Genomic DNA, 23,010 nt, shown 5'->3' on the forward strand with positions numbered 1-23,010 from the left:
TGGAAACGTCAACATGAACTCTGTGTTGCTTAATATCAATACTGACAGCTGTGTATAGAAATATTTTTGGACATGTGTATATAAATCAGTTAGCATACATCCGTACAGCTCTTTGTTCTATTAGTTGAGAGGGCCTAAAAGAAATGACACCTCAGTCACAATAAAGCACAATTAATGGCCAGATCTTGGTTCCTCATATCATTCTCCAATGAAACAAACCAGGATTCCTTAAAGAAATGGCTGATTCTAGGACTGGGGCAGGAAATACACAAAACAATCCTGGAGCAGATTGTAGGGCCAGAAAATAGGGAAGTGCCCCACAAAGCTACAACAATAACAAAAAGCCAGGCTTCCCTGGTGGCGCAGTGGTTGAGAATCTGCCTGCCAATGCAGGGGACACGGGTTCTAGCCCTGGTCTGGGAGGATCCCACATGCTGCGGAGCAACTGGGCCCGTGAGCCACAATTACTGAGCCTGCGCGTCTGGAGCCTGTGCTCTGCAACGAGAGAGGCCGCGATGGTGAGAGGCCCGCGCACGGCGATGAAGAGTGGCCCCCGCTTGCCGCAACTAGAGAAAGCCCTCGCACAGAAACGAAGACCCAACACAGCCATAAATAGATAAATAATAAATAAATAAATGAAACCCAAAAAAGTTAAAAAAAAATAAAAATAACAAAAAGCCACATTGATGGCGGTATGACAAAGGGACACAGGAGCCAACTGAAAGAGTTCCCAATGGTCAAAGTTAGAACAATTTGAACAGCATAATAAAGTAGTATTGGAATAGAACCCAAAGAATACAATAAATATCCATGAGTCCAGGCCAATATAAATGATTGAATAAGTTAATAAATTAATATATTTATTTATGTATTATGTTTTATTAATTTAATAAATTAATAAATTATTCATGGGAGACAAATCTGCCATGAAGAATTCCAAGTAATTTATGTAGATATTCTGCCCTCTTGGAGGGGTAACATGGCTCCTACTCGTGTGTGGGCTGCACATAATGAGTTCCTTGCAAAGAGCACAGCATGGAAATGCATGTGGCGGGGAAGAGTAACTTCACAGGAAAACCTGGCAAACATCACCTTAGGCGGGTGATCAAGGTCAACACCAACAGTGATAAATCATGTTGATAATATGTACCTTGGCAAGGCGTGATGAAAATGAGACTTTGTGGTCATCCTTCCAAAAATTCACAGCCCCAGTCTAATCATGAGGAAAACATCAGGCAAATTCCAATAAAAGGACATCCAAAAATAAATTTGACCAGTATTCCTCAAAAATGTCAAGGTCATCAAAACCAAGGAAAGTCTGAGAAACTGTCACAGCCAAGCCTTAAGGAGGCATGATGATTAAACATAACGTGGCATCCTGGACGGGATTCTGGACCAGAAAAAGGACATTAGGTAAAAACTAAGGAAATCTGAATAAAGTAAACTTTAGTTGATCATGCTGTCCTAATGTTGGTTTATTAATTGTAACAAATATCCCAAAGTGATATAAGGTGTTAATAGTAGGGGAAATTGGGTGCAGGATATTTAATAAGTCTCTATACTACCTTCTCAATTTTTCAGCAAATCTAAAACTGTTCTAAACAGTAAATTCTATTTTAAAAGAAAAAATAGCTAAAGCTAAAGAAAAAATGAATATTCTCAACACTCCACAAAGAACTATTTTTGACATTTCGATTTCCTTGCTTCCAGTACTCTTTGTTTTGAGCTTATAATTAAGTGTCCTGGCGGGTTCTTGGTTATGGTTTTGTCTTTTAACGTTATGGTTTTGAGCAATCACTGTGTTGTTACGAGTGTAACCTCATAGCCTATCTCACAGCTGTTTTTGTTCACGGTGGAACATTCTGCCAAGTGGACTATCTTGAGTTTAGTAACTGAACTCCTCATGTTGGGTTGACTGGGTTGTTCTCAAATTTTTGCTATTATAAGTAAGCCTAGAGACACAAGCTTCCAGAAAGGGATAGATGGGAGTCCGCAAGCCTCATTTTTTTTTTTTTTCAAAAAATACCTAATGAATATGCTACCAGTTCACTGAACAGGCAGAATCTGATGGGGCACAAACAGGAATAGCATCAACTCCCCCAGCCCTGCTTCAAACAGGCTCCCTCTGAGCCCCCTACTCACCCCCAACGGGCACCATAGTTGCTTCAACCTTGAACTCACCTTCAGCTGTAACAGCGTCTTGTGGAATTAAGGCCTGCCCACTTATCAGCATGAAAAGATCCAGTCAGGTCCCCCCCGTCTCCAGCTCAGGACCCACCAGGGTTCAGAGACCCCAGCTGGGGAAAGTGTTGTGGAGGTGGAGTAGGGGGGCTGCTCGTTCCCTCCCCTTTTCCCCCTAGGATCCTGGCAGAGGACGGGACGACTTTAGGGAAAAGGGGAGCCATTTTACACTTGGCTGACGCTGTCTGTGGTCCTCCCCCAGCTGTGGAGGCCCCGGGCACAGTGGGCGTGCACATGCCAGTTCTCTCCTGTGGCACAGATAGATGTGGTCATTGGAGCTACACGGTTCTGTGACAGAGGGCATGCTATGTGGCGGATCTTTTGTGTGCCACCCTGAACCCAAAGGTCTTCCTTGCTCAGTCCACCCACTGCTGGGATCCCCTTCCCCCCAGGAAGGGCCCCCAATGAGATTATTCAAGGCTCAGTCTTCCACGTGTGTCTTACTCCACTTGGGGCTGCTATAACAAAAGTATCATAGACTAAGTGGCTTATAAACAACAGAAGCTTACTTATGACTGTTCAAGAGGCTGGGAAGTCCAAGCTCAAGGTGCCGGCAGATTTGGTGTCTGGTAAGAGCCCTCTTCCAGGTTCGTAACAGTCGTCTTCTCTTTGTGAGCTCACACGGCAGAAGAGGCAAGGGATCTCTCTGTGTCTCTTTTAGAAGGACACTAATCCCGTTCATGAGGCTCCACTCCCATCACCTAATCACCTAACAAAGGCGTCACCTCCTGATACCATCACACTAGGGAGTTGGTATCAACACATGAGTTTTGAGAGGAGGGGGACACATTCAGTCCATAGCAACACAGTCCACAGAAAATTCCCCTCCCCTCCACTTCCCACCTGGGAGCACAGCTGCCTTTCCCTGCCCCCTCATCCATCCCTGCCCTGTTGAACAGCCTTGGCCAACTTCCAACCAACCTCAGACCTTCTGAATTCTCCAGGCATGCTGAGGTAGGTGACTGTATCTCCCAGCAGTCGTCACATGAGGAAACTGAGGCACAGAGAGGTTAAATCCCACGTATAACACAGAGGATCAACAGAGCTCTCTGAAAAAATTTGAAAACAGAGACGACTCTGGCAAAATTGAACAAAAATAGAGAGTGACAGCACAAATAAGCTATATAAGCAACAGAAAAGGGAAATCACCACAGAAATTACAGAGATAATGCATGGAAATTTGTATGAACAACTGTATAATAAATTTAAAATTTTAGATTAATAGAATATATTCCTAGAAAAGTATAACTACCAAAACTGACCCAAAGAGAAATTTTTAATCTCCATAATTTTGCAACCATTAAATTGAATCAATAGTAAAAATCTTCCCACAAAGCACTTTATCCACATGGTTTTCTAAGTGAGTTCTCCCAAACATTTAAGACAGAAATCATTCCAGTCTTGTGCTAATACTTTCATTTATGAGACCACAAAAGCCTTAAATCCAAAGTCAGACCAAAAATGGGAAATTATGGAGTGCACTCACTCAAAAGTGTGCATGCAGAATTGGCAAGAAAATTCCAGCAATGAATAAATTAGGTAATATATTATGACCAGGTTTGGTTTTTCCTAGGAATGTGATGCTAGTTTAGCATTAGTTGATGAATTAATGTAATTGATCACCTTAGCAGATCTTTTAAAATCATACAGTCAACTAAACAGATGCAGAAAGGGCATTTGATAAGAGTTGGCATTCATTCACAATAAAACTCTTAGCAAACTAGGAATGAAAGGAATGAAAGGGCTTCTGCCAAAAAGCCTACAGCAAACATCATATTTTGTGGTGAAATGTTGAAAGCTTTCCCTTTAAAATTAAGATCAGGGGCAAGACAATGATGGCTGCCAACATTATTAATATTCAACATGGGAGGTCTTTTCTGGAGCACTTAAAAACAAAAAGAAATGAAAAGTGTACAGGTTGGAAAGGAAAAGCAAAAACTGTCATATTTGCCTATGCTGTGTTTGCCTCTCTGGAAAACCCAAAGGAGTCCACAGATGATAAGAGAGTTTAGCATATTTTCTGGATTCAAAATCAATATACAGAGATAAAGGTGCCATTTCCAAGAGAAGAGAAATTTTACAAAGTTTCTGAGGTCAATAAGAAACCTAACAAAAGTTGTAAAGTTCTTTATGTAGAAGATTAGTATTTGCATATGCCTGATATGAGCTTGGCATATTGTAGCACTTCACTGAATGTGTGTTTCTGTTTCCACCCTGCCCTATACCTGAGATGTTTGCATTTTCGTCTTGAAGAAACACTATCGGATTTGGCAGAACAATTTGTGCAATGTTGAGTCTTACTGACCCTGTGTTCCATTAAAGATTAATATTTGCATAATGCGTTTGCCAAACACCTTCACATTCATTATCTTGTGCACAAGAGAAGGGGATAATAATGATTGCATTTGCACTGGAGGAAAGTGACCAGCAGGGTCTAGTCAGTTTGGCGTCAGATTTTGGTCCCAGGTCTGTCCTTGTTTCTATGGCCGTGGTGTTTCACCTGCCCTGCACCTGTTTACCTGGCTTATTCACTGAGTAACTACATGGGCACATACTGGGCCCTGTGCCAGATGAAAGAGGCACAGCAATGTGCCCGGTGGGCACGAAGCTTGTCTTCCTGGGGTTCCAGCTATTGGAAGGTCCATATCATCACACAACTGGATGGCACTGTGCTACGTAAGATGCTGAGCACAGAGGAGGGGAGCAAGGCGGCTTCCTGGAGGAAGGGGCACTTAATTCCAAGCTTGAAAGACAAGTCATCCAGAAATCAGGAGTGGGGAGGAAGTAGAAAAGAGGAAAAAAGGCATCCAGGCCGAGTAGACAGCATGTGCTTGGAGGTGAGAGAGCTGTTAAGGAACAGGTAGAAGTTGGTCCAGGCAGAATGTAAGGTGCGCAGGCGTGGGGAGTGAGCAAGGAGATACTCAGAAGCCAGCCATTCCAGGGTCCCCGCACACTGGGCCGAAGAGTATGACCCTGACCTTAAGAGCAAGGGGCAGCCACTGAGGAGTAAACAAGGGTATGACAAAGCCAGACCTGTGCTTTAGAGGACAGAGTGGGCAGACTGGAGGGTGGGAAAGAGGAGGAGACCCTGAAGTCAGGAAGTCGTGTTGGGTCAGAGGAGAGCCTTGTATGAACCGAGAGGACCCACTCTCTGCCATTCCAGAGACCTCATAACCTCATGAGCCCACTCCCAGCATCCATCCAGACTCTGGGCTGCAGCGACAGACCCTAGTCCAGCAGCTAAGGCTTTAAAGGGGGATGGTTGGCCCCAGAGCTGGAGAAGAGGCTCAGAAGCTCTCAGGACTAAAGAAAGAACAGCCAGAGCCAGGGGCTCAGGCCACCAGACTCTCTCCTATACCATCTTTTATCTCTGCTTTTCTCTGCCTCTTTCTGCAAAGTGGCCATCATTACTCCTACTGTACACAGGGCATGCCCCATGAGCCAGAAAGGTAGCCCCAAGCTGTTGCCAACCCCATGATCCCAAAGGCAATAGAGAACTTCCTCCAAAAGTTCTAGGAGAAAATCCCAGGGAGGAAGCCAAACAGCATATGGGAGGCATTCTGTCCGATGGCTACACTACCTCACGTATAAAAACAAACCTTCCACAGGCACTGGCAATGTCCCTAGGAGCTGTCCGAGAACACGGCTTCAGACAGGGGACTATTAGGTAAAAGGCAGACTCCTTCCATCATTTCATGCTTCCTACAGCAAACAGTCCCCTGGCACCCACGACCCAGATCTTCCCCAGCCTCCTGTGGTCTCAGACAAGACCTTGCCTGGCAAACCCTCAACCCAGCAATTCCACGTCTAGGTTTCGATACTAGAGACAAATTCCCATGGGAGCACAGCAAGGCTCGCACAAGGATGTTCATTGCCGTGTAAGGATGTTCATGCAGAGGACAAAATGGAAACAACCTTAATATCCATTATAGGGAAATGGGGAATGGCGAAAGAAAAGGAGAAAGCAAAGGAAAGAGGGAGAGAGAGAGGGAGGGAGAGGGACAGAGAGGGAGAGAAGGGAAGGAAGAAAAGAGAAATAGCCAAGTATTTGAGATAAATTACTTCATTAAAACCAGTGGGGTAGGGGCTTCCCTGGTGGAGCAGTGGTTGAGAATCTGCCTGCCAATGCAGGGGACACGGGTTCGAGCCCTGGTCTGGGAAGATCCCACATGCCGCGGAGCAACTGGGCCCGTGAGCCACAATTACTGAGCCTGCGCGTCTGGAGCTTGTGCTCCGCAACAAGAGAGGCCGCGATAGTGAGAGGCCCGCGCACCGCAATGAAGAGTGGCCCCCGCTTGCCGCAACTAGAGAAAGCCCTCGCACAGAAACGAAGACCCAACACAGCCATAAATAAATAAATTTTTAAAAATGAAAAATAATAAAAAAAAAAAAACTGGTGAGGTCCCTCTCTGTATACTGACATAGAAAGATGTCTATGATACTGGTAAATTATTAAAAAGCTAGATGCACAAATACATATAATATGATAACTTTTATCTGTGATGTCCATTGCAGCACTATTTACAATAGCCAGGACATGGAAGCAACCTAAATGTCCATTGACAGAGGAATGGATAAAGAAGATGTGGAATATATATATATTGGAATATGGAATATTATTCAGCCATAAAAAGGAACAAAATAATGCCATTTGCAGTGACATGGATGGACCTAGAGATTGTCATACAGAGTGAAGTAAGTCAGAAAGAGAAAGAAAAATACCATGTAATATCACTTGTATATGGAATCTAGAAAAAAAAGGTACAGATGAACTTATTTGTAAAGCAGAAATAGAGACATAGATGCAGAAAACAAACTTATGGTTACAAAGAGGGGAGAGAGGGTGGGATGAATTGGGAAATTCGGATTGACATATATACACTACTATATATAATATAGGTAACTAATGAGAACCTACTTATAGCACAGGGAAACCTACTCAGTGCTCTGTGATGACCTAAATGGGAAGGAAATCTAAAAAACAGTGGATATATGTATATGTATAGCTGATTCACTTTGCTGTACAGCAGAAACTAACAAAACACTGTAAAGCAACTATACTCCATTAAAAATTAATAAAAAAATAAAATAAAATTAAGCCTGCATATGTGTGTGGTGTATCAGTGCAAAGATAAGGGTCTGTGAGGGTTCCATATCACACCCACGTCAGTGGTATGAGGCGGGATGGGCTTTGGAGGGGAGCGCAGCACAGAGGTAGTTTTTCTCTGTATGACCTGCTTGAATATATAACAATAAGAGGGATTGCTTTAAGACTTTGGATAATTAGAAATAATTTTAAATAAATGAGAGAAAACAAAATGGCAGGAAATGTTGTTTGTAAAGGCAAATTAGAAAAAAAGTCACCTAAATACAAAAATACATCTAGAGGGAACGAAAATAAATGATGGTGCCTGTTACAACAGAACACCAGGCAGCCAGTGAAAGACAGAGACGATTTACATGGGGAGATATTCGCAAATGAAAAGCAAATTACAAATTAGTGTGTACCAAATATTCTTATGTTGTAAAAGAAAGAAAGTTTAGAATATGCATAGAAAAATATAAGCCATAGTGGAAAGAGTAGGACTTAGAAACCCACAGATCTGGGTTTCAGTCTCACTAATAGTTATCAGTGGAGTATTGTGGGGTTCACTCCACTGCTCTGAGCATCAGTTTACCCATCCTGAAAATGAGAATAACAACAGTGTCTACCTCATGGGGTTGATGTGAGGATTAACTGAGCTAATGTAGCCAAAAGGCTTATCATGGAGAACACAAGACAGCAAGATGATGATGATGATGTTGGTGGTGGTGGTGGTGATGGTGATGATTTTCTAGTGTTTCATCCAGGAAGTAGTTTGAGACTAAGGGAAGGGAACAGGGCAATTTTTTTTCTTAAACGTCTTTATTGGAGTATAGTTGCTTTACAATGTTGTGTTAGTTTCTGCTGTATAACAAAGTGAACCAGCTATTTTACTCTTTATACACTCTTATAATACTTGAATGTTTAACAGTGAGATTGTGTTACTATCTACTCTGGACTGAATTGTGTCCCTTCCCCCAATTCTTACATTGAAGTCCTAACCCCACCCCACACTGTGATTGTATTTGGAAATGGGGCCTTTGGGAGATAATTAGGGTTAGATGAGGTCATGAGGGTGGCGCCCTCATAATGAGGTTTGTGCCCTTATAAGAAGAGACACCAGACTGCTCACTCTCTCCGTCTCTCTCTCTTTCTCTCTGTCTCTCTCTGTCTTTCTCTTACCATATGAGGACATGGTGAGTAGGAGGCCGTTTACCAGCCAGGAAGAGATCCCTCAGCAGAACCCGACCATGCTGGCACCCTGATCTCAGACTCCAGCCTCCTGAACTAAATAGACAAATTGTTGTTTAAGTTACCCAATATATGCTATTTGTTATGGCAACCCGAGCTGACTCAGTCACTCTCAAAATTTAAAAATACATATGCTAATAAAGACTAAAGGAGGAAAATAACCTTATCTCAGCAGCCAAGACTGCAATGTGTCTGTTCTGCTGGGCTCTACACCCTGGCACTGCCCTCAGAGGAGGCTGCTGGACTACCTTGTGGGTGAGTACACCTGACCACGTCCCCTCTCATCCTGAGAAAATCACATCCACACAGTGGTTATGGAGGAGGACCAGGAGATGTGCCAGGCTCTCACAGCACAGTGAGACAGACAAAAATGATCCCTCACCCCGCCCCCGGGAGGGCTTGGGAGCCAGAGGACTGGCAAAGGTAGGTGACAAGCATTCTCCTGTCGCTTGCCAGCATCCTGTGATTTAATACAGTTTGGACATTTTTCCAGCTGAGTGACAGCCGGGGCTCCAGCCACATGAAATCAGGCAGATAAAAGCCGGAGCAAAGGGCACTGAGACCTTGGCTCCCTGTCATTCTGCCGCCAGCTCTGCCAGAGCCCAGCTGGCATGTTAAGTTGCTGAATCAATAAGGAAATGGATCAGGGCCGAAGCGAAAAGAGAGGCTGAGAATTCCACAGAATTTCTCCTTCTTTGAGAGTCACATGGTTATGCTGTTGTACCTTCCGGCATCAGGGAGGCCCATCCAACGACACAGAGGAGATCCCCAGCCACTGGCAGTGGATTCTGAGCACCTACTGTGCGTCAGGCCAGCACAAGGCCCCAGGGATGCAGCAGCGACAGGACAGGTGAGGCCCTGCCCATGGATACCATCAGGAGGATGATAGTAAATCATAGACCTTCATGCTCTCTGCTCTGTGCTCACTGCTCTCACCCATTTCTCTTAACCCTTGCAGCCGCTCTATGAAGGAGGATTACTGTCATCCTATTTTACAGAAAATGAAACTGAGGCTCAAAAAGGCGTCACCCACTGGGACACGACCTGTGTAACAGCAGAGTCAGAACATGAGCCCAGGTCCATCTGTGCCGAGGGTATGCCCTGGCTCACCACACAGTGTGGCCTCCGTGGCATATACTAGAATATTCTAGAAGTGAGACCCAGGCCCAAGGTCTCCCCATAGTCAGGGACAGACCCCAAGTGCAATTCCTTGCACACACCCAGATAGGGGCTGGACAAGCCTTAAAGTGGTGTCTTAAATATAATGTCAATCCCGACCCCACGCCTCCTCCCTGCAGCCACCGTTTCCTTTATCTTTTAAACCCCACCCTCTTGGTTTTAACTGTTTATGCAGTACCAGTTTAGGGAGTACCCAGAGCAGGGCCTGCACACAGTAAGGCAGATGGCGTGCGGTTCTGAAAGGGACCTGGAGTCCCATGGGAGAGGGGGGGGACAGGGTCTCAAGTCCCATCTTTGCTCTTCACCAGCGACAGCCCCCAGGCACTTTGCACCCAGGGTCTCCTGCCCTCCCGTGTAAGACCTGAGAGTGTCTTCACCTCCTCCAAGGCTGTGGCTGGAGTTCAAAAGAGAAAACGGGTGTAAAGCTCTCAGCACAGAGCCCGGTACTTACCAAGTTCATGATGAGATTCGTGGTTATTAAGGATGATGATACTTATAACAACTGCTTGAAAAAAACATAAAACCAGAGGTTGTTATTTCCTTCTCTTTCGAGACTTCTGCTCCCTCTTAGCATTCATTCATTGATTCATTCATTCAATCCACTCACATGAATTGGGTACCTTCCACGGCCCAGCAGGGCTCCTCCTGGGGCTACAGGGGTGAAGGGGACAGGCAGGGTCCTGCCCTCCTGGGACTGATAGTCCTGTGGGGAAGAGTAACGACCATCAAGGAACCAGACGAAAGAATTAAACCATTGCCGGGAGTTCCCTGGCGGTCCAGTGGTTAGTACTCTGCGCTCTCACTGCTGAGGACCCGGGTTCAATCCCTGGTCGGGGAATTAAAATCCCACAAGCCTCGTGGCCAAAACAAAAACACTGCAGCCTGGGACAAGGAAAGCAAGGAAAAAATAGGATGGTGTAAAGAAGAATGATGCTTTTTCTGCCAGGATCATTCTCCTTAGCGTGAGAAAGAAAACTCATGACCCCTCACCCCACCAGCGTTGGCAGGGCACTGAGCTCCTCGGTGACCCTTGAGCTGTCCCCTCTGTGTCCCGCAAGACCCATTCCCTGCTTGGCACACCCCCGCCCCCCGTGCATCCCCCAAGTTCCTGATGGTTCCACAGCACCTGCTTGGTGGTGCCCCCTGCTGCCCACTGTGCCTTCTGTAGCCAACCATCCTGGGGCCCCTGCCCAGCTCTCAGCACCTCCCCATCTCACACACTGCCTGCTCTCAGCCCTGGGAGGGGAGGGCCCCTCAGGGATGGGACCATCTTGGCCCCTGGCCTTAGCCAATTGGACCAGGGCTGGACACTTGACCCAGGCCAGGCCAACCAGGCTTGGATTCAGCCTGAGAGACCCTGGCCAGTCTCTGTGGAAGGAGAGAGGGCCCCTTGGCTAGACCCCCAAGTCACCTTGTGGACTGCAGAGGGAGAGGATGGGGCAGGGATGAGGGAGGAGAAGAGGCCTGGTGCTTCCTTTTCCACAGCCCAGCTGCCCCTCCCCTGGGGTCTGTGCCCCCTCCCTGCCCCCACCAGGCCATGTATTGAGCTCCTAGTTCATCACTTAAGCCAGAGAGCCTTGATTCAGCTCCCCTCCCCCTCCCCTCGTGGCCAAGTCAGTGGCTTCCGTCCCACAGCCCCTCAGAGCCACTCTGGGCTCTGTGACTTCTCTGTTACTTCGCAAGGGCCAGACTCCTGGTGTCTGCTGAAGGAGTGCGAGAATGAGTGGGTGGGTGACAAAACCTCCGAGCACCCTCCCTGTGGGAGGGGCCAGGGCCCAGGGATGCACAGACTGGGTTTGATTCAGGCTCTGCTGCTTCCTGGCCCCGCGGTCTTGACCTGATGTTTGTCCTCCCTGGGCGTCCACCTCCTCAGCGGGGAGGGTGGGTTGGGCACCCGGGTGATGTGGGGAACGTGCTGGCATGTGGCAGCACCCAGTCAATGTCATAAGGAATGACAGATGCCAGATGTGGCCCCAGCATCCTTCTCCCTGATGCCTATTCCTAGAGTCCTCCCCAGGAGGTGAGGGGAGCTCAGGATCTGCAGGGACGCTAGAGGCAAACGCCAGGTCAGGTGGCCTAACGGCTTCTTCACTGGGAGGGGGGTGGGGCAGGGACCCCAAGCCCACCTGAGCAACCTCAGCTCTGTCCTCCCCCAGGAGTCCAGCTCAGGCCCCGATGTCCTCCTCCAGGCCTGTCAGCATCTGTCCCAAGTGTCACTGTGGTCAGGAGAATGTGCAGGCAGAAAGTGACCTGCCATGGTGCCAGCTGAGGGCTGAGCAGGGCCCCACCTGCTCAGCTCTGTGGTCAGATGGCAAGAGGACTGCAGGCCATGGCTGGGGGAGGGGGAGGGAGAGGAAGAGAAGAGATGTGCATGGGGGTGGGGGAGGGGAGGAAGCAGAGAAAAGGGAATAATGGTTTTAGATTCAGAGAGGAGAACTTAGCCCTTCAATTCAATGTGTGTTTTCAACGGGATAGATTTCTTTTTAAATTATTATTATTTTTAAACCCTAAGTGTCTAAATCTGTCTTTTGCCAGGGTTCAGATTTCAGGCCCACACCATGCGCCTCCCCCTGACTCTTGCTTGGGGGGCCTGACTCACCTGTGCAGCTTTCTAGGCTGGTCCAGGTAGGGGTGGGGCTGCCCAAGACAGGCAGGATGGCCAGACCAGGTCCGCTGGGCCTCGTCCTCTGACACCCCAGGGACTGAGCACTCAGAGAGAATGGGAAAGTGGCAGGACAGCTCGCAGTTTGGGTACTTGGGGAAATCACCCCATGTCCGTGGGCCTCAGTGTGTCCTCGTGTGTAAAAGAAGATCAATTCTAAGGGGCGTGGCGGAAAGGGGAAGTGCTGTGATAATGTGGGAAGAAACATGGACTCCCCTCCCCATTTCTGATGTGAGCAATCACTCGGGAAATGTTGGGCTCCCAAGCCTCACGCCCACGGCTCCTCCCTGCAAAGACACAGCCACTGGGAGGATGGTGCAAATAATAGAAAACCAACCCAAATTGACTCAAAATGGGAACTTAATGGCTGCAATAGCTGAAAACTCCACAGGGAGTTCCAGCTCTGACCTGGCTTCACCAGGGGTCCCCACAGTCTCCCGGGACCTGGTTCCTCTGGCCTCCATCTCTCACGTCTCTCACTCCTGATGCCTCCGGGCTGGCTGTCTCAGCAGCTCTGCTGCTCTGGGCGCAGGAGTCTGTTCCTAGGAGCCCAGCTCCAGCTCACACAGTTAGGCCACGTACCCTAGGCTCACACAGTTAGAGCCAATCACTGTGTTCATGGCAAAAGGCATGTCCAGATCAGCGTGGGCCCAGGTCACCCCATCCTGATCTCAAAGACTGACACTGGGGGCAGGGAGTCCCTCCAAATGGAAACCAGGAGCTTTTTAGCAAAAGAAGGGGATTGGAAGCTTAGTGACCTCACACATCACTTGAGCTCTGTGAGACTCATTTACATCACAAAAGAGCAGTGGACAGTGGTAAAGACCTACAGAGTTCCTACTAAGGTGTCAACATCATTACAGTGATCAGGCAGTTCTGTTCCACCTGTTCTTATCCCCATTTTACAGATGAAGAAACTGAGGTTCAGAGAGGTTAAATGACTTGGCCTGAGGTCACACAACCAGTCCATGGAGGAACCAGGGTGCTCTCTCAAGACCTGCTCTTAACCACCACGCTGCACTGCCTCCTTAAAGGGAAAAAGGACAGCCAGCACAGTGATACTAATGACGACAGCGTGGGGCTGGCTGAGGATGCAGTGGTGACAGCCCAGTGAGGGCAGGCTGAGCGATGCATGCTGGGAAGCTGTAGGTTCCCTGTCTCCCTGATGTTCCAGCCCCCTAGCTCCACCCCCTCCAAGTGCTCAAGGGGATCCGCCCCACCCACCAGGGCTGCAGTGCTTCCTTCAGCTAGAAGCCTTGCATTTCTATAAAAATCAAGGGGAAATGTGGCCCCAAATCCCCCCCCCCCGCTTCCTTTCCCCTCCCTGCTTCTCACCTCTGGCCCCTGCTGTATCAACAAGAGGGGAAAGGAAAGTCGAGCCTCCCAGCATTTATCACTGTGGGACTAGAAGCCCAGCTACAACCTTTAAACTTTGGCGAGGGAAGAGGAGGGTTCATGGGTCACAGTGGTGCTGAGCTGAGGTAGGAACACATGTTTCCCTGGGCAGATGTGTGTCTCCGGGTGGGAGGCAGGACCTGCAGAGATGCTCACAGCCAGCGCTGGCCTGAGGTCAAGGCGGCCTCCTCGCAGGGGCTCTAGAGAGGGCAGTGCTGACGCCAAGGGGGATACGTGCTGATGGGGATTTCAGGCACAGAGGGAGGCTCTTCTGATGCCAGGAGCCTTCACTGTGCTTGCAGGTGAGCTTGACCTGCAGGGAGAGCTGATCCTACAGCTCAGAGTGACAGAGCCAGAAAGGCCCTTGGAGAAGGGTTCACCCCTGCCTTGGGGGGCAGAGGCCACCCAAGATGGACTGAGGGCCAGGCTGCCTGCTCCCCAGCCCCACCCTCAGGCTGTATCCCTCCCTGGGCTCAGGGACCACCACTGTGGCTGGAGGAACTGGTCTGAGCCCGAGGCCTCCATCCCTACTCTGAGAACCTGAGCTTGACCATCTCTGCACTGGCCCTGGCCTGCTCTCTAATGAGGCCTCTGCCTGGGATCCAGCCCTGCTGGTCTGAGGCCCCGCTCTGCTCCTACAGCCCCTCAACACCACCACCCACCCCCAGCCCAGGCTCCCATCTACCCACCAGTTAATGGGGTGGCATTATGATCCTCAAATTACAGATGAGAAAACTAGGCTTAGAGGAGTGAGGCGGGGAGGAAAGTGCATCTCAAACCCAGGTCTCTATGGCTCCAAAGGTCAGTTCTGCACAGGCTGCTCTGCCTCAGCTTTCCAGGGCCAGGGGGCGGGGGTGGGCCAGGAATGGCCTGCAAACAGACCAAACTTGTGGGCAGAGGAGGGTCTAGGAGAGAGTGCAAGAGGACTGGTGGAACCAGCCGGCCTCACCCTGGATTCGCTGCTACCCCTGAACTATGCAGGGCTTGCTGGACATCCCATGTTGTTTCTTACCTCTGCCATTTGGCTTTGACTGCTCATTCCGTTCTTCTAAAGATGCCCTTCTCTCTATTTTGTCCACTTGGCAAGCTCCTATTCATCCATCAAAACCCAGATTAGAGGACTCCTCCCTGCCATTTCCCAACCCCTATAAATTCTCTTCTTTACTCTATTGCTTCTGAACTAACATCCCGTGTATAAGTCTTTATCCACTAAATTATGATTTATTTATTGCCTACTCATTCACACAGCTGGATATGAATGTTGGCAGGAGACTGGCAATCAACTGACCAGGATTGGACCCATGAATGCCCTCTGAGGCATGGTCACTCCCATCCCTGTGCCCCTGTGCCCCTGACTCTCCCCTGGCTCACAGCCCATTCCCTCACAAGATGTGGCATTTCCAAAGGGCAGGCTGAGAACCTTGACTTCTTTAGTGTCATTGTCAGCAGGGGCTGGCACAGAAAGTGCATCACGGATCCAGGAGGGGGCAGCCTTCTCCGCTTCTGGGTGGAGCCCGGCCCGCCTCTGGTGACCGGAGGCCAGGCAGCCCAGGGAGTATGAGGCCCCAGCCCGCGTGACCACAGGGGCACAGCCCACAGGACAGCCTACAGGCACCTCCACAAGCTTCCTGGGTAGAGATCAGTGACAGCAGGAGGGGGCACAGAGGAGCCTCCACCTGTGACCATAGCTGTTGGTGGGCTGGTTTCTGAGCCCACGGGAGACACCCAAGGGACACTCAAATTGAGGGAGAGGCTTTCAAGGGACCACAGTTCACTCAGGTACAGGAGGGATCAGAACTGGCAAGATCAAGTTTACGTGTTAGATTCTCCCTTTTTCCACCCACAGCTGGTGAGACCCAGGGACATTCAGAGACTGTGGCCACCTAACCTGGGGTCAGTCCCCCCACCTCACACCTGCCCCCCATCAGGTGGCCTAACACAGAGTCGGGATCTCCAATGGCCCCTGTTGGTTGAAAGGCTCCAGATCTCCCAGCCCCGGTGGCACAACGACATCTCCAGCCCTAGAGCTCTCTGCAACGGGCACGACAGTGCCCTGGTGACCCCACGCACACAGTCCGCCTGCCAGATTTGTATGCAGTGCACGGAGGAGAGCGTGGCGGCTTATCTTATTTTCTTTGAACAAATCAACTTTCTGCCATAGCCAAGCAGCGTGGAGATTTCAGTGTGTACAGACATCAGAGATAGGAAAACGAATATCCAGTTCTGCGGGTTTTATTGGTCTCGCCCACGCTCACCTGCCATCGCTCCTGGGTCTCCCCTGAGGCCTAGCTGTGTTCTCAAAACCCCATGCTGCCATCCGGGCATAAGCACCCCATGGCAGCCTTGCCTCCTGTCTCTCTGTCTCTCCTCCCCTGCGCCCCCTTCTCTCTCCTCTCCCTCCTCCTCCTCCCTTGCTGCTTGCCATCTCTGAGCACAGGGAAATATGATCTCAGAAGTGTCGCCTTCCTTTAATCAGGACCTAATTCCTTATCACAGAGCTCAGAGACGGACGTTTCCAAGAAGACAAGGAAGGCACTAGTGGTGATTAACGCTTCCCTGCTCTCTGGAAAATAGGACTTAGTCCAGGATGTGGATTGTTTTTTTAAGGTGCTTTACCATAGGAGATTCTAGGAGGCCAGCCCCTGGCTTAGCAGATACCCCACAAGGCAAAGCAAGAATTTGGAAGAAAGGAGCGTTGCCAAACTGAGAGACAAGAGAGAGGGTGAGCCTTGAGGCAGGGTTAGGGAGACCCCAAGCCAGGGGCAGGAGTCAGCTTGGCCCCCACTATCAGGATGCCTGGAGGTTGGGAGGGCCCTTCCTGGTTGTGTAGCTCTCCTGTCTTTCTGTCCTGCCCACATTCCTTAACCAAGCCTCCTTTGAATAAATATCTCTTCCATCCCGGAGGTGATGAGCGGCTCCTAGTGGCTGGAGTAGGAGGGCACTTTGGGGGCACATGTCCTTGTGGATGGAGGAGAAGTTGAGTGTAGCTCAGAGGGAGATCAAATACCAAGTATAGGAGCTCAGGTTTTGACCCAAGGCTAGAGGAGCCACGGAGGGCTGGGGGTCTTGTGTGTGTGTGTGTGTGTGTGTGTGTGTGTGTGTGTGTGTGTGTGTGTGTGTGTGTGTGTGTGTGTGTTGCAGTGGAGGACAAGATGGTTACGTGCTATAGGGAGGTTGCTCAGTAGGGATGGATGGGAGGGGAGCCTGAGGCAGGGGGACCAGGTACAAGGATGTTGCAGTGGGCGGGTGGGAGGTGGCAGTGACCTGGACCCAACCGGCATCCAGGGCTGCAGAGAAGGAGACAGATGTCATAATGGGGCAGCAGATAGAGTGCATGGGACGTGGTGACTGCAGCAGGGGAGGGGAGGAGCAGAGAACTGAGCACATACTGTGTGCTCACACCCCTTCCTTAGCCGAACTCCCCAGCCCCCTCTACGGTCAGTCTGGGCATCAACGATTCTCAGATGCACACCAGATATGTCCAAGGTCACCAGATACTGTGCGGCAGTGCCATGTCCAAACCTAGAATAGGTCAAGGGACATTTCAGAGGCGGAGATGACAGAGGTGGAGGGGGTGGAAGCTGAGGGCAGAGATGTCTGCATGTTCCAGGCCAGGTCCTCTTCCCCATCCCCCCCTCATGGTTCACCCTGTCTCCTAAGGGCTGACTTGCAGTTCAGGACCCGGCCCATCAGCCCCTCCCTAGCTGGTGGCCTTATCTCTCAGTTTCCTCCTCTGTCAAGTGGGTTAATGCCCCCTTCCTCCCACCCTGTTGGGCTGCAGTGAAATCGTGCCAGAATAGGAAACCGGGGGCGGCCCAGCACTGAGGTGACAGGGACCAGCATCTGTGTCCTCCTGTGCGACTGGTCCCTTCTAGGGCCAAATAGTGGGAGTTTTACCCCATTAGGTGACATTGAGTTTTACCACACCTGGTGACTTCCAGGATTTGGCACAGAGTAGGACCACAATTTATGTGGTCCGATTAGTTCATAGATTTGAATTCTGGCTCTGACACTGATCAGCTGTGTGCCCTCCAGCTGGGACCTCCCCTCTGGGGCCTCAGTTCCCTGTCTTGGAATCTGTATGGTGGAGAGTCATTTGCTCCCTGGGTTCCAAGTAAACGTCACAGTAACACAGCACCGGATGCAGGGACCCAGAACACCTGGAGGCAGAACTAGGAAGAGAGACTGTGGGCGTGAAGTCAGCTGCCTCAGCGTTCACTCTTCTCCAGAGCAGGGAGGCAGTGTCCCCATCCATAACGCAGCGTGTGCTAACCAACCACAGAGCTTCAGCAAATGTCAGTGCTGCCGGCGGGAAGCTTCCTGTTAACATTGGTCGGAAGGTCAGGAGGAGGTGACGAGGAGGGGAGCTCTGTGTGGACAGAGAGTGGGCAGGCCTCCAGGGAGGTCTCAAAAGGACAGGCCCCTAGCAGGCCCAGGAGGCCCCAGCTGGGCTGCTTCCCGGACCTTTGACCAGTGTAGTCACGCAAGGGCCTGTCCTCAGGATGTCGGACTTGGAGTTCAATGCCCTGCACTCACTATCCTGAAATTCACACAGGTTTTTGAACAAGGGGCCCCAGTTTCGTTTTGTGCTGGGCTCTGCAGATCATGCAGCGTGTCCTGAACGAGGGTCGCATCCGTATCACAGCGATCGTGGGAGATGTGACTTCATCCCCCTTCACAGATGAGGACGCTGAGGCTCTGAGTAGGCAGGAGACTTACTCAAGGTCTCACAGCTACCGAGGGGCAGAGCCATCTCTCCATGAGCGCTGAGGGAGGCTGGCCCTGTGCCATCCACGGGGATGGAGACAATCACTGCCCTCCAGGCCCCCAGTCCCGTGGGAGACAGACAATGAGGACGCAGTGGGATCTCATGGGGAAGCACAGGCAGTGTGAAAGCAGAGGGAAACCCCAACCAGCCTGGGATGTCAGGGGGCTCCCCAAGGAGGGGCTGTCTGCTCTGGGGCCTGAGGGTGAGCAGGGGTTAATCCTGCCAGGAGGAGGAGGAAGAGGGGAGGAGGAGAAGAGGGAGGAGAAGGGGAGGAGGAGGAGGAAGAGGAGGGGACAATCAGTTCAAAGGCTTCCCTTGCTGAGCCTCTTTCATTCCCTCTTTGGGGAGGAAGCATCTTAAATTCACTGTCCTGTTCACACAGATGCCCCCAAAGCATCCAGACCCATGCCCCTTTCCCTGGGCTGCCCCTCCTTCTCCTCCCTCTTTCCCCCTTTCCCAAGGCAAAGGCAGCCCCTGGGGTCTCAGAACAAGACCTGCTGTGTGTCCCTGGAGGAGTCACTTGCCCTCTCTGAGCCTCAGTTTCCCCATCAGTGAAGTGAGAGGCTTGGACAAGGGAAGAGAATTCACATCTATGAGACCTCGTGTGTGCTGGGCCCTGACCTCCCGCCCTCTCCAGAGCCCTGGGCACCAGGATGAATGATGCACTGTCATGAGCCCTGAAGCACAGACTCCACCCCCACTCTTCCCCTCCCCCTGCCTGACATGGGGGTCACCAGGCAGAACAGCCATCCTCCACATCACCTGCATCACTGCTCCAGGACCTGTTGTGGCTCCCGCTGTCAGCTGCCTCAGGCCATCATGCCTCCCTACTCAGCAGTTTTACCACCCACCATCTCTCACATCCCTCCCTCCAGGAAACTCCAGGCAAAGTGGAGTTTTGTATGCCAAACACCCTAATTCCACCCTCACCCTGCCAGGGCTCCTGATGTATTCCCCTCTTCTTCTCCTCCCTCTGAGGAACTCCTATGCATCCTTCAAAGCCCAGAATCCATCTCTTTGGTGAAGCCCTTTCCAGGCAGAACTAATTGCCCCTTCAACTCAACCCCAGAGCAGCTGGTAGAGAACATGTCCTGAGCCTGTAACATGTGCCAGGCTCTGTCCTCACCCGTCACCTGTGTCATCTCACTTAATCCTCACATCACACTGTGAGACAGGATCATTATTGTCTCTGTTGTGCGGATGAGGAAACTGAGGTCCAGAGAACTGTGCAACTTGCCTGAGGCCACACAGCCAAGAAGCAGTGGTGCCCCCGCCTCTTCGTGTTTTGTTGGCAGTTTGTGACATGGCCCCCAATGACCCTCGCCTCCTATATTCACACCCTGTGTAATCCTCTCCCTTGAGTTAAGCAGGACCTAGTGACTTGCTTCTAATGAATAGGATGTGGCAAAAGCAATGAGGCGTCACTTCTGAAATTAGGTTACAATGGACTCTAACTTCTATCTGGCTGGGATTCTCTCTAGATTGTCTTCTTGACTCTCGGGCTTTGATGAGGCTGACTGTCACACTGGAGAGGCCCACATGGCAGAAACAGAAGGCAGCCTCTGGCCAACAGACAGCAAGGAAATGAGGCCCTGAGGCCCTCAATCACACAGCCCAAAAGAAATAGAATCCTGCCAACAATCACATGAGCTTAGAGCCAGATCCCTCCCCAGTCAAGCCTCCAGATGAGACCACAGTCCTGGATGATACTTTTTTTTGAAGTATAATTGACCTACAACACTGTTAGTTCCTGGGGCACAGCATAGTGATTTGATATTTCCACACATTATAAAATGATCACCACCTGAATGACACTTTGATTGCAGCCTGCATGAGACCATGGGACTGAGGACCCAGTTAAGCCAGGACTGGATTCCGGACCCACAGAGACTTTGAGATCATCAATGGGTCGCTTTAAGTATCTAAGTTTGGGGTAACACGTTGCAACGCAAGAGATAATGAATACAATCTGTTTTCTAGTCTGGCTCACCAGCTAGGCCTCTAGGTACTCAGGGCAGGAGTCATTTCTGAGTCATCTGTACTGTGAAGACCTAAAACAGTGTCTGGAAATATGAATAAACATGTGGCATTAAAGGAATGTGCCAGTCGAGTCCCACGTTTGTGACTTTGTGCATGCTGGTTCCCCTGCCAGGTGTGCATTTCCCACTCCTCTGCTGAGTATCTTTGCATCCACAGGCTGCCTCTTCCTAAGCATGTGTGTGCCTCTGCTTACTGCTGGCCTCCATGGAGTCCCCCCGCACCGCCCTTCATATATACACGAGATGTACATCCCCAGAGGGCCTCCCTTGGCCTCCTCCCAAAGCGTCTGGCCCTGTGCTTCGCAAGAAAATGCTCAGCCAACTTAAAATTTGATCCTCCTTACTTGGCCCCATTTGGGTCAATGGCAAGTCCCACCACTAACATTCTGGGTCCCAGCGCTCCTGATGCACAAGTCCCCGTGTCCCTCCTACGTGGGGCCAGGGAAAGAGCTGGGAACCCAGGGTCATCCAGGCCTGGGCTCTCGTCCCCTGCCACTGGTGAGCCAAGTGACCTGGGACCAGTCAGCTCATCCCTCAGAGCCCAGACTCCCCTGCAGAAAAGTGGAAGCAGCAGTGCCCCCGGTGGACAGTGTGAGGGCTAATGGGGTTCAGCATGTGCCCCGCCCCTGCATACAGTAGGCGCTCAGTAAAAGTCAGCCCCGACCCCCTCCCCTGCAAAGGCGGACAAACTGTAAGTTGCATCCAGTTCAGAGCTTCTGAATGAATCCTTTATCCAGCAGCCTCCGAACCGCCCCCAGCTCCACCCCTCCCTCCCAGGCCCCAGCCCAGCTTCCAGCCCACCTCAGCCCTGCTGCTCCGAACATAATTTGTGTGGTATTTGTTCCATCCATTACACAGAATAAATCTTTCAGGATGTTTAAATTCCAATCTTTTAAAAAAAATTCTTCCCACACCCAAAGGGGAATGTCTGTGTTTGGCAAAGGTCACACATAAAACACAGGATACAGGACAGGAAGAGGAGGCCAGGACTTGATTAGGGAGCAGGTGCTATTCATTAGGGAAATCCCAGCTCTCCTTCCAAGGAGCACGTGCTCTTTCAGGGCTGCAAACCCAGAGAGAAGGCACTTTTCTCCCTGAAGCCTCAGAAATGCGCGATGTGGGAGCTCCGAGCTGAGCGGCTGCTACAGCAATACCGTGAGCTCTGGGTGTTGAGCGCCTGCTTCCTTGGGCCCCGAGCCCCGCACAGCCCGGAGTGTTATCCCCCCTGCACGGTGGGGGGTCACTCGACACTGAGAGGAAGGGACTCGCCCAGGATGGCGCAGGGCACTAAGAGTGGGGCTGGGACTGGAACCCAGGTCTGCTGGCTCTCAGGGCCCTGCTCCTCTCTGGATTCTCTGCTCCCTGGGAACACGGGAGGATTGCGATGGGAAAGGTGAGCAGAGAAGTCAGCCCAGTCCAGGTGGACGCCCACCAGGCTTTGGGTTCCATCTTGGTACCAGAAACCTTAAGTACAGGCCAAAAAAACACAGAAACAAACAGCCATTGATGAATTAGTGCAGCCAACTGTGTGTTTAGCTGCAGGATGTGCGCAGAGTGCAGTCACAGAATGGATTCTGAAATGATGCACCTCTTCACCTCCAGGGGCAGCAGAGCCCACCTGATCTGAGACCAGCCCCACGACCCCCTCCCCACCTCCCTCCCCAGCTATCTCTCTCCGGGTCAGAGGAGGAATGAAGGGGACGGGAAACCAGGTCTATCTTTATCCTTGGGATGTCTGTGCCTTTCCATAGGACGTGAGTAACAGGATGACGGCAGCCTCTGTTCACTGCAAACGCCCTAGAGGCAGAACCTTCTCCCGGCCCAGAGCACGTGGGTGCTCGCATACCCTCCCCAGAGGTGAAAGGACTTCCTGGGGCAGAGCGAGGGCAAGTGGTCTGGCCCAGGTCACCCAGAAACCCGGAGGGGCAGCGGGCACCCCTCCAGATGGGCTGGAAGGACCGGCCTGGAGGGACCAATGAATAAATGCTCTGAAGAGGAGCACGTGACCAGATGGGAGAGTAAATCCATGCCTCACTGCTTAGGTGCATGGATCCTGTGCAGACAGTGGAGGGAAGGAGGGGGCAAGATTGGATGGACCCCTGAGAGCAGACAGAGGGAAGCCTTGGGACGTGGGGAAGCAGAGGTCTTCCTCGCACTATCTGCTTCGGTCTGGCTGTCGCGCTATGGAGGAGCTCCATCACTATCACGACCCTCAACCTGACCTCATGAGGGTAGGACACGAAGCACAGAGAGGTTAGGTAACTTGTCCCATATCACACAGCTCATGGGGCCAGAACTGAATTCCAGACACTCCTCAGGCTGCTTCCCCAAATCTGCCCTGGGCCGCCAGGCTCGCCAGGAGGCTTGGCCTCCTTTATAAACTTAATAAAAT

General features: G+C 50.8%; 1 protein-coding gene across 1 annotated transcript in view; it reads left to right on the top strand.

Moving 5' to 3' along the window:
- LOC137760541 (eukaryotic translation initiation factor 4E transporter-like) overlaps positions 1-23,010 on the top strand; it is a 197,549-nt gene that overhangs the window by 111,429 nt on the left and 63,110 nt on the right. The window contains 3 exon segments of the mRNA XM_068537522.1: positions 13,451-13,526; positions 15,201-15,366; positions 18,414-18,513. Coding sequence (XP_068393623.1) covers positions 13,451-13,526; positions 15,201-15,366; positions 18,414-18,513 — 342 coding nt within the window.

Source organism: Eschrichtius robustus, chromosome 3 (genome assembly GCF_028021215.1).
Source record: "Eschrichtius robustus isolate mEscRob2 chromosome 3, mEscRob2.pri, whole genome shotgun sequence".
In the NCBI taxonomy this organism is placed as follows: domain Eukaryota; kingdom Metazoa; phylum Chordata; class Mammalia; order Artiodactyla; family Eschrichtiidae; genus Eschrichtius; species Eschrichtius robustus.